Genomic DNA, 11,745 nt, shown 5'->3' on the forward strand with positions numbered 1-11,745 from the left:
CCTGACCTTGTACTTCTGCTCCTTTATTGCCTTCTCTCCATTTGTTTGCTTTTATCTCCCCTCCCCCTCTTTTTCTTATTGTACCCTCATGTTTCTCCTTCTTTTGCTGTTTTCACTGAAAATTGCCCTCATGTTCTTTTTCTTTTTTCTATCACTTTCCTTATTTCCCATTTACATTTTGATTCTATTTTTCCTCATCTCTTTTCTTAATTTTCATTTCTCATTCTTTTGCTTTCCTGATCCTCTTGCTCTTAATTTCTTAATTTGCCTTACTATCATTTCCTTTATCATTCTTCTTCTTTTCCCATTCTCTTCTACATCTTAATTTCTCATTGGTTCATTAATTTTTTCTTTATTTATTCCTCCCATCCCCACCTCCATCCTCAGAAGGGGAACTTGGACGAAATCAACCGTCACTTCAGTAACTTCCACAGCTACAGGCCTCCAAGCTACTCTGAGGAAGTCTGGGACCACGTGAGCGCCGATGACATCTATCTCACCACACCGAAGCACAGCAGCGACGCACACAACCCTACAGAATCAGAGAGGGACACCTTAATAGTTCCCTGCAACCCGGCACCCTCAGAAGCGTCCGCCCGCCATCAGCTCACAGCTCTAAACCCAAACTCGTACGTGCAGAGTGTGCCACCTTACTGCTCTTTACCCACTGAAGCCTTCACCCCACCTCTGAGTATTCCTTCCCCGTGGCCGATGCCAGAGATCGTATCACTGCCTGGGACAGACTACAGCATGATGGAACATCCCAGCCTTTCCAACACCATCCCCACTCCAGACCTCACTTTCAGTACCAGCCCCTCACCGCAGGACTTCTACACCTGTGTCCAGCTCTTAAATGAAAGTGGTGAGGTGCATCTAGTGCCATGCTTGCCGCCGCCATACTGCAGGGAGTTCCCACCTCTCCCAAGGGCCAATTTAGATCCTGCAGAGAAGGAGGAGAAAAAGAAGGTAACCAACCACCAAACTAGGAAGAATGATGGTGGGAACTCTGAGAAGAGTGAGGCGGCTGTCCCTCTGCTGCCTGTTGCTGTTGACAACAGTGGCTGAGTCACAGGAAGGAGATCCATAAACTTTGAGAAAATGCGTCTAACGCAGAGACTTTTAAAATATGCAAAGTAAAATCTCCTGTAACCTGCTGGTTTGACTGGAAAGTGATACTGTTCTGTTCCACACCATTCAAGCTTCAAAGAAGAAGAGCACCTGGTTGACTTAACAACAGGAAGTAAACCTGCAGGCTCAAAGAGCCTTTTTTTTAGCTTGCTAAAATCCTGATCTAGTATTGGAAACCATTTAACAGACTATGGACCAACAATACTGATGCAATAAAGAACATTATGTTTCGATGACCAACATTTGGGCCCTCACAGTATTGAAACTCATAATTTCAAAGACACTTGGCTAAATTTTAAGCTTCACATGCACTATGCTAGAGCTAAAATCAAAGAAATCAATAGTTAAGAGAAAAAAAATCAAGACTAAATTAATACATGCAAGCACGTCATCCACAAAAGCTGGATTTCCTGATGAGATTAACACTGAGCCCTATTTATGGGTAATGGAGTTCATCAAACTTGAGGAAGCGTAACTGTAAATAAAAGAATATAAATGTCACATTACCACTCACTGCTTTTCCCCAAAGCTTCTCATTCGGGGTTGTATGTCTTCTCAGGAAAAAGTGCAATCTGATGTTGAAGGGTGTTTGATTTACGGGGTATGTTTAACTTTCAACCCACTGTTTTCTCTTTCAGTGTCATTAAAGCAACATCTGATGCATATTACACATATATGTTACAAAGCTGTAAATATCAAACTCTACCAGCTGGCAATCTTCATGTCCAGGATATCAACTTATTCCATTGTGTTGTACTTAAATGTGCCAGCCTTGTAGGGGAATATTTGCATCACACTCTGCATCACTTTCAGAATGTGAGTCTGGCACATTTCAGTGGGTGTCCCAGTCTGGGGAGGAAAAAAATAAAAAATAAACAAATATAAATATATATATAAAAGAATTAATATATAGATATATATATATAGCTATATATATATATATGTGGGTGACGGAAAGGCTTGGCCCTGAAGTTAAACTAACACTGCTGGTACGACATGAAGCTGGCTGCCGCGAAGAAGCTGGACGTGGCAGATGAGAACACCTGTTTCTCTTCAGAGGAGGAACCTTTTACATTTTCAGTCCAGAGTCCCAACAGATTTATTTAGAGATTTATTCCAGAAATAAAAGGAATCAAGGAAAAGTAACTCCACTCCCTCAGGAAGACAGAAACTGTGAATTTCTTTTCATTGTACTCAGTATGTTTAACTTTGTGAGGTCTCAGTCAGGACCCTATATTTTGGAGAGAAGCAAAAGGCATTCTGATTGCTGTAACTTTTGGGAATTGGGATAATAACAAAATGACTTTGTAATCACTAAGCATCAGTATAATCACTGAGACCTCACAGGATTAACAAACTTCTACCTCTGGCCACATCTCTTTAGTTTCCAGAGAATATTCAATAAGGTAAAGCCCTCCCCCTGTGGACTATTACACAATAATATATATTTTCATAACAGATGGTTTCAGTCAGGATTAAAAAATAACACTATTACAAAAAGTGTTATATATATTTTTTGAAATGATGAAAGACCACCCTCAGGTAGCGTGTTCTTTATTTTCTTGGATAGAAGTGACATATTTTGGAAATCAGAGCAAAGAGAATCAGTGCATGCATTTAAATTGCAGTATTACATTTTGTATTTAGGCCAGTGAATTCAAAGAGTATTCACTGAGTCTGAGGACTCGTCAGGGGTTAAATACAAAGAGTTGGTTGAAAAAGAAGGATATTTTTAAGAGCAAATCCAATCTGTCCATCTGCTGCTGGCTGATCTTTGGTGCAAGGTGATCTTACTCTATTTCCAGACTGTAATGACAGCTAAAATTAGAAAGCTGTTCTAGCACTATTCTTCAGACCAATGGGATGAACAATACCTGTAATGTGTCTAAGACATAAGGCCTCTTGATGTACCAGTCTTACTTCTGAATGTCCAAACACTTCCATAATTTATATCCTAGACACCCTGGGAAGGATTTGACCAGTCAGTATCCTGAAATTCAAGCCCAACAATATCATGAAATTATTTGGCTGTTTCAGAATGTCTTAAAACTTTCCCAGCATCAGAGTGCCAAACATGCCACCAAAGAAAAGCCAGTAGCATTTTACCAGCTGGACACACTGGGTGATTTTTGATTCCTTAAGCCTCAGAGAAATGCTGTAACCACTGTGTTGAGGTGGGTTCTGTAGCTTACTAATAATTTCTACCTTGTTATTGTCGAAATGGCTGCCATTGGTGTCCCACTAGCTGTTTCAGGACACAGAAATACATGAAATGACCACGAAATCACACTTTAGCAGTGGAAAGCAATGAGTTCCTATCCTGTTGCCATGGTTACCAGAGAGTTTTACATGTACTTACTGGTTAATTCTATTAAAAAGTCTTTTTCCAACATGATGATGATATCTTGACAGACTTAAACTAATAAAACAATAATTCTTCTTGTTTAAAAATAATGCTTAGAAGAGCCTTTAAATGTGACCCCAATGGGGTTTTTTTTATAAGCATCCACATGTGATGAGTCAGAATTTACACCCACCGTAATTATTACTATTTCTATCAAACCACAGCCCTGAGAATAAAATCCTGGTTTTATCTGTTGCTCCTTTTCCACAGATATGGTGCTGGTGCCTAATCTAGACCTGTTTTTATGCATTTCCACCAAAAGGAGAACAGTTCCACCCAATTGCTGAGCCCATAGCTGGACCCCCTAATGCCAGTGGCTCTGGGAGGGCTACCATAAGAAAGGCAACAATAATTAACAGGTTCAGCCCACAGAATTATTTTTCTTCCAATGGAAAGTACCCAAACTTCTGCTCAGTATTACCCCAATAAACTTATAAAACTATAAGTTCTCAAACTCTTGAAAATGTGGGTTAGTTCTTAAAAGTCACTATCACAGAACCTGCACCAGCACCAGAAGGTAGAAGGAGTTAAGTTTTGACAAAAATGTAGTGTTTGACCTCCTGGGTATAAGTACAGGGCTGATTTCCTACAGTGAGGTCTGGCTGACTTAACCATAACACTGACTGAGAAAGAAAACAATAATTACTGTCCAACATGGGACAAAAACCCCGCTCTCCTCATTGACAGTCTTGGGAGCTGCTCTACCACCTTACCCTTCTGAGGTGTTATGTGACTTTTATTCTACTGCTACCATTAATCACATGATGTTTGTAGTCATGTCATGTATTTCTGCAAGACCAAGTTGAGCTATGTAGATATGCCATGTCATCTGTGGTGGATTCATTGAGGATAAAAAACTGACCCTGATGGACGTGTTGGAAGTGGACCACTATCTATAAAACTCTTGTCATTGTACACTGATGTAAACACCGCTGCCCTGTTAGCTCTGACACTGAGAAGTGTGCCGTCACCGTGTTTTTTTTTTTCTTGTGGATGTTGCAGTTAGACGTCGTGCTGTTACCTCTTCTTGTGCCTGTACGTGCCTTTTCTCACAGAGTACTATTTGTTTGCTATTCCTCTGTCGTGTTGAACTCTCAAGCAGCCAACGTGCCACTCCTACACACCTGGAAATCTTTTAATGTGAGCAAAAATGGTTGATGGGTGAACACCTACAGTGTCTGCACATGTGTGCTGTGTGGAGCATGTACAAAACCTGCTCAGTGTTAGTTACAGTTTCACCTTTCATTGTGTCTAGACAAAAGCACTTTCGATTACTCTTCAATAAAATAAAGAGTTTAAAAGCTTCTAAGTGTGTGGGCTTCATCATTCTTAAGGCACACACCTTTAAATCAAAACTGTTTGAGATTGTTGATAAAACGGAGTGATTCGTGATTGCTCCAAGAATAATCATTCTGGTTTATTTCCTCTCATGTTTCTCACTAATGTGTCCAAATTGTAGTTACCTGTCAGCATAACTGGATTTGGTTCTGTCCTGCCTCTTATGTGAGTTATATCTTCTTGTCCTTGTGATGATCAACAACTTATTTAAGATAGATAAATGGTTACTAAATATTAATGAACTGTCAATATATCATTTATAAATGCCTAGAATAAAGAGCTAGGCTTACTTTAGGTGGAACTGGGCTTATCGTAAGTTTTATTTTGTAACAGGCCTAAAGGAACCAAACACCAAAAGAAGCTAAAAATAAAAATAGGAGAAAATAAATAATGTGAAATTAAGAGAAAACAGTGGCTTCTCATGAGAGTCAAATGTGTCATGTGTGAAAGTCCACTGACTGCTCGAGTTTTCCCTGGATGCTCCATTTTCATTCCTCAGTCTGAGCACATGGCTCTTTGGTAAGTCACAGTCCCTTCCACCAGAGATACAATCAGACACCAGGAGTTAAGGAGTTAAGTAGGTGTTCTACTTAAGGAGACTTCCTTGTTGTTGTTGTTTTTATTAAATATGCTGGTTGGCAAAGCTCCATCATTTACCCACTGTTTTTTGTTTGTTTGTTTTTTAAAGCAGGCATTTAATGATCTCAACATGACAGTATTCCTGGAGCTGTTTATATTGTCACAGTCATGTGAAAAAGAAAGATTTCTTTGCAGTCCTGTGGCAAACGCTCTATGATTCAGTAGCTCGTGGAACCCCCTTTAATTGCAATAAACTGAATTCATCATTCAATGTTTGACTTTATCAGTCTCTCACATGGTCATGGGGGAATTTTGACCCTCTCTTCTTGCTTCATGGAGGTGTGTATGCACTCATTTATGCACAGCCCTCTTAAAGTCCCTCGGCAGCATTTCAATCAGGTTGACATTTGGACTTTGACTGGGCCTCTATCTTTTTCTTTTTCAGCCATTCTGTTGTACATTTTCTGCTGTGCTTGGCATCCAGTTTGGTCCAAGCTGTAGCTGTTAGACAGAAGTCCTCACATTTGACTCTAGAATACTTTGGTATACAGAGGAGTTCATGGTCAGCTCAGTGACAACTCCACTTTGGGCTCATATGTTTAAAGGATATTATTCTATAAGTATTCAAGTATTTAAGCTGCCATGTTCTTTTTAGCGAGAAGTGGCTTATACCTGGAAATCCTTTCAAACAAGTCATACTTGGTCGTTTTTTCTGATTATGAGGTCTGTAGCATCTGAGATGTAGCCCATGGGCTGACTTAGGGGTAAATTTGCTGGGACTTCGACTCCTGGGAAGATTTCATCAATCATTAGTGCTGCTAATTATGTACATTTGATTAGCAGCACTTTTCTTCTATTTAGCCTCTTAATCAGCATCCTTTCAGCAGATCCAACATAGCATTGCTATGTAAGCTGTAAGTGTTGTGTCTCAGCAGCTGTGGTGACTAACTAGATCAAGCACTTCAACTATATATCAGAAGCTTTTTTTTAAAGAAAAAAGAAAGAAGAAAAAAAGAAATATACAAGGCCCAGGCAAGAGGAGGCAGAGGATCTGTCGCTGCTACAGCACACATGGACATTGCCTCAGATACAAACTTAGGAGGGTGAATTCGGACCCACTGTAATCTCACTGTGGCTCAGTGCAATCTGTGACGCACCGAGCCAGACATTCACACACTTCTCCAGTGTCCAATTTCTCACTTAGGCCTAATTGAAAAATAACTTCATTACTCACAACAAAGTTATTACAGGAAACTTCAGAGGACAGTGAGAAATATCCATGTCTGTCACACTGTCACCATGAAATCATGCCTGCTGCTCAGAGTAATGTCAGTGTTAACAGCAGCACAGTGTTTCTGTTCCTTCTGTTAAACTGTGCACACAGGTATGCAAGAGTGAGTAACCATGGTTACAAAGGGACGCCGTGATCATCATTCCCAGCCGAACACCTCAGGCTATTATGAAATTTTAACTTTTTTTTTTCTTTTCTCTTTCGTGTTATGAGGCATTGATGGGAGAGAGGAATTAAACACAAAAACATGCTGATAGAAAGAGAAAGAAGGTTTGGTTTTACTGAATAAATAAATAAAATTGCAATCCAGGTATCCACAGAAGGGTAAACAGTCAGGAGGACAGGTGGGGAGTTGGGACTATAGAAACACTTGGACATGGGTGAAAACCTTACAAAAGAGGGAAAACAAAGAAAGCAAAGCAAAGTTTAAAAAACAATGGGAAAAATGGTGAAACCAAGAAAAGAAGAAACAGGAAAAGTCAACCCAGGAAAGGCTCTTTTATACTGACTCAATTATAAAAGGGACCAACATTTTCAAAATAAGAGCATGACAGTAAAGCAGAGAGCTCAACCTCACAGTTTATCATCTTATATAGCAGCTTTGTCCCTTCCTGCCATACTACAGCGGAGCTGTATCTCACACCACTTTATACACAGAGGGTTAAAAACACTTATGTGATCTCAGTCACAGCTCCTCTGCCAATCCTCCTCTATCCTATAGCGTCATTTAGGGTTTCCTTCAAGACTGATTTTAAGGACACAGGCAGAAAAAAAGGCCCTGAACTGGCCGTAGGTTTTCTGTCTGTGTGTGTGTGTCACCCCTGTAATGGACTGGACGGTGTGGTGTGAAGATCAATGTCTGCAAAATCATTAATTTTGTAGCAAATGATAAAGAGTTGATCTGCAGAAGCAGAAAATTATAATCGTATTAATGTTGATGTTCCTGCTTAAAACAGCTGGATTAGAAATCACCACAGGCAGACTCTGAAATTGTGATTATTATAATATTTTATCCAAGAGCTTTTCCTGGTTTTTATTCAGCAGTTACAGTAAATAAAGTCTTTCCATAATTAGCTCTACATGCATGCAGGAAGACTCGTGTATCTTATTAATCTAATGAGACCAAGTAGAAACACATCACGTGAAGTGGAAATAGACTCTCATGGGAAAAGAGGAGTTTAAATTCAGTTTGATCTGCTGAAACATCCAGTAATTAGAATTCATTTTGTAAGCCTTTAAACTCGAAATAATGAGCTCATAATATCAGTGTGTGTGTGAGTGTGTGTGACTTAAATTAGCTGCATTCTCAGACTATAAATAGTCCAGATGATTGTCAGCTGACTGCAGATAAACACAGACACATACAAACACAGACACACACAAACACAGACACACAGAGACCTGGGAGACTGCAGTTCCTACCATTGACTGAGAAAATCAGCTTTCTACGGGAGGTCGTGTTACAAAAGCAAAAATAAAAACAGAAAAATAAACGGTTCTGTGCACTGAAATGGTTAGTCATGTGGTTAAAGGACAGGGAGGCAGTCATCACTTGTTTTCTGTGCTGAAGTCCAGTGATACATCAGTGTGGAGTTTTTATTTCTTCCTTTTCCTTTCTTTTAGAAGCTTTGTTTCCTGTGTTTCAAAGCCAGCGTGTTATCATGCCGAGTGACTATAACGCAGAGAGTTTACCTGCTGTCTGAAACCAGAATACAGGAAAAAACACTAAGTGAAGAAAAGGGGAGGGCAACAGAGGAGTAGAGAGAAAGGACAAAGAAAGAAACTACAGGAGAAAGAAAAGGTTTAAAAAAAGCATAAAGAAAGGAGAGAAAGAAAAGGACTCAATAAAAGGAAAGCTCTGAAGCAACAACGTCATGAATAAATTAAAAAGAAACTGACCTCCAAACACATTTTATGATGTTTTTGGTCATTATTTGATAAGCTTGCAGCATTGCTGATGATGTGACAACATTGTAACATTGTTACTTTAAAGAAAATGAATACAATGTACTGTACAATGTATCTACAACATAAATGTAATAAAGTTTTCTAATGCAACAATGTAACTTTGTTACATATAAGACCTTTTGAAAAACAAGTTATCATACGCTTATCAGATGTAACCTATCTATCTTTTCACAGAAAAGGTAGATAGATAGAAGTAACTCTTATAAAATTCACCTATAAAAAATATGTCTTTAAGAAGGATTTAATATGAAAGTGGGCTTGCTGACCTTATCTCCTTATTTCACAAGAATCAACATTGCTAGTATTAAGAATACCGAATTTTACATGTAATGCAGAAGTAATAGACCGAGATAGATGAAATTACCACCACAATACCCCAACCAAATTTTTGTTGGTAGGGAATAAACTAAAGAAAAGGAAGGAAATGCAGGAAGAAAGGCAGTGGGAGGGAGATCAGTTTAAAAGATAGGAGGAAATGAGCAGGAAATAAAGAAACAAAGGTGGAAAAGAAGAGGAGAGATGGAAAAGGACTGAGAAAAGAAACCAAAGGAATCAAGGAAGAAAGAAGAAGTATGTGAAAAAAGACAAGGGAGGAAAGGTAGAAGGAGGGAAGGAGACATGATAATCATGTTGTGGATGTGTACTCGAGTAAGAGTACTCAGTTACTCCACAGGTCTGGTGTCAGGTGTCAGGGCCTCCACTGGCCAGGCGGTCCAGGGCGGGGGGAGGTGAGAGGGTCTAACTTTAGGAGGCTGTGTCAGAGCGGTCGGAGTCGGCTTCAGAGGAGCACCTTTCAGACGGAGGTAGGAAAACATACTCACTCTCAGACACACACACACTGACACAGGTAGGAGGCGGGAGGCTGTTTTCTATGCAGCTGAAGTCCTGTTTATTATTTCAGAATTTTCACACATCTGATCTGATCTGAGAGCAGCTCTTCCTCTGCTGCTGTTTAAGGCTCAGAGCTGTTAGGTCTCAGCGCTGCTGTGAGGCCTGCAGGCTGAGGCAGCTGTCACCGCCTTAAAAATAGACCTGCTGGAAGGCCTCAGCTCACACACACACACACACACACACACACACACACACACACACACACACACACACACACACTTATAGCAACATGAGGCTCTGTCAGATTGCTTAGTATCTTAGTCATGGCTGCCTGTTGTTGACCCTCACTGACTGTCGATCAATATAACTGAAAGAATATTTGGTGTTTTGATTCATTTCTGCTGTAATCACAGCTGAGAGAAAAACAAGAAGAAAAAATCAGACTTCTTAAATCTTAATCTGACCTCCCTTCAGGCTGATTATTAATCGCTGTCACTGACATAAACTCAAGCTACATATGTTGAGCTTAATGAGAGCAGGGCAATTAGAAATCTGAGTTTTCCTTTTGTGTTTAACACCATCAGTTCCACTTAGAGCCAATCAGTGTTTATCCAAGTATCATTTAGAGTAGTACTGTGCGATGCTGTATATTTTGATATTGATCCAATATTGGTCAATACTGCCAGTAACTGCACAGATACCGATTTGTAGATATAACCTCATGTAGCTAATGTAGGGGAGAGGAGTGTGTCTGAACACATAATGACCACTACACCACTGTGATTTTTTACTTTTCTCTATAATTAGTTAACACATCAAAACTGTCACTGTTAGCGCTGGCAAACCGTGGGAACGTGGAAAAATGGGACCACAAAAGCAGGACTCTTCAATGAAATCAGTACATTTATTTACAGTGAAGTAAATAATCGCACAAAAATAAATCCCTGTGCACCCCAGACTCCCGTGCCGTGTCTTCCTCCCAGTGTCTGTGCTCTGTGTCCTCGCTTCCAAGTGTTCACGCACCCCGTGCTTGCTGCCCTCTCGTTTCCACGTTCCCCGTGAGAAATAACAGAGGCAGACTTTAGACACTTTCAAACTGTGGCGGGCTTACACTCACTGATATGTTGAAAACACTGATGGGTAGTCACGCAACGATCCAGCGCCGGAGAGCGCTCCGCCACACTCCTAAGTAGCTCCTCCGACGAGCCTTGATCAGCTGCAGGTGTGTGTGTGGTCATTTCCTCAGGTGTGGCCAGCCACCTTGCAGGGCACACCCACCAGGCCTGAAGACTCCTGTAAACTGGTGCTCCCAGATACACACACATCCACACACACACACGCAAGCAGTGAGAACGAGAGACAGCAACACCAAATATACATATGTCCATCAACTATTCGAGAACCCTGGGTCCCCAGACCCAGGTCCCTGACAAAAACACGGCTTTCAGCATTTCATGTTCTGTTTTGTGTGTGTTTGCTTTTTGTAGACCTGGAATTAAAATGTGTCTGTCCCTAAAGGACTGTGGGTCTACTTCTGTAGTTTAAATCTGCGATAGGGTTTAATTAAAATAGACATGACAGGTCATATTTTTAGTACTATAGTACTCTAATAATACAATAGGTACCAAAATATCAGTCACTGGAGGGATTTTAGTACAGTGCAAATAATTTTTTTGTCCTTTTTGTGATATTTTACGTGCAATCAAATTATTGTGATATAACAATATCTTTATAATAAATTAGCTTAATTTTGACCAAATATGGTCTAATTTAATGTTAATTAATGTTCTAAATACATACATTTTATTTTAAAAAAATGTATTAAGAAAATAAATTACAAATTTTGATCTTTTTAAAAAATCATGTTTCTGTCTATTTTTTTTTTTTCATTAAACTTTGGCATTAACTCAGATGACAAAGCTGAACTGTTGACAAAAACATAGACTTAGCATCATATTAAATGTCTGGTGTCACACTTTCGTCAAGAAGTTTTAGAGAGTACTCATGTACGTGTTATTCATTTATTTAAATTGATCTATAAAGTAGTGAAAACATAGAACAAGTTACAGGAAAAAAGTTGAGAGTCAGTGAGGATGAAGCATGCTTTTATTTTGTTGATGCCTCTAAAGAGAAAAACAGCACATTTTTTTATTTTCTTCTGTCAGTAGTGATCCAGGTTCACCAGAAGCAAGGGAAGGAGGCATAT

At 39.7% G+C, this 11,745-nt stretch overlaps 1 protein-coding gene across 1 annotated transcript in view; it reads left to right on the forward strand.

Moving 5' to 3' along the window:
* Positions 1-4,841, forward strand: part of LOC134620495 (prolactin receptor-like) — a 54,975-nt gene extending 50,134 nt beyond the window's left edge. Inside the window, exon 9 of the mRNA XM_063466677.1 lies at positions 388-4,841. Coding sequence (XP_063322747.1) covers positions 388-1,065 — 678 coding nt within the window. The 3' untranslated portion in view covers positions 1,066-4,841. The remainder of the gene's footprint in view (positions 1-387) is intronic.
* Positions 4,842-11,745: the final 6,904 nt, after the last annotated feature.

The sequence above is a fragment of the Pelmatolapia mariae genome, linkage group LG23 (genome assembly GCF_036321145.2).
Source record: "Pelmatolapia mariae isolate MD_Pm_ZW linkage group LG23, Pm_UMD_F_2, whole genome shotgun sequence".
NCBI classification, from domain to species: Eukaryota; Metazoa; Chordata; class Actinopteri; order Cichliformes; family Cichlidae; genus Pelmatolapia; species Pelmatolapia mariae.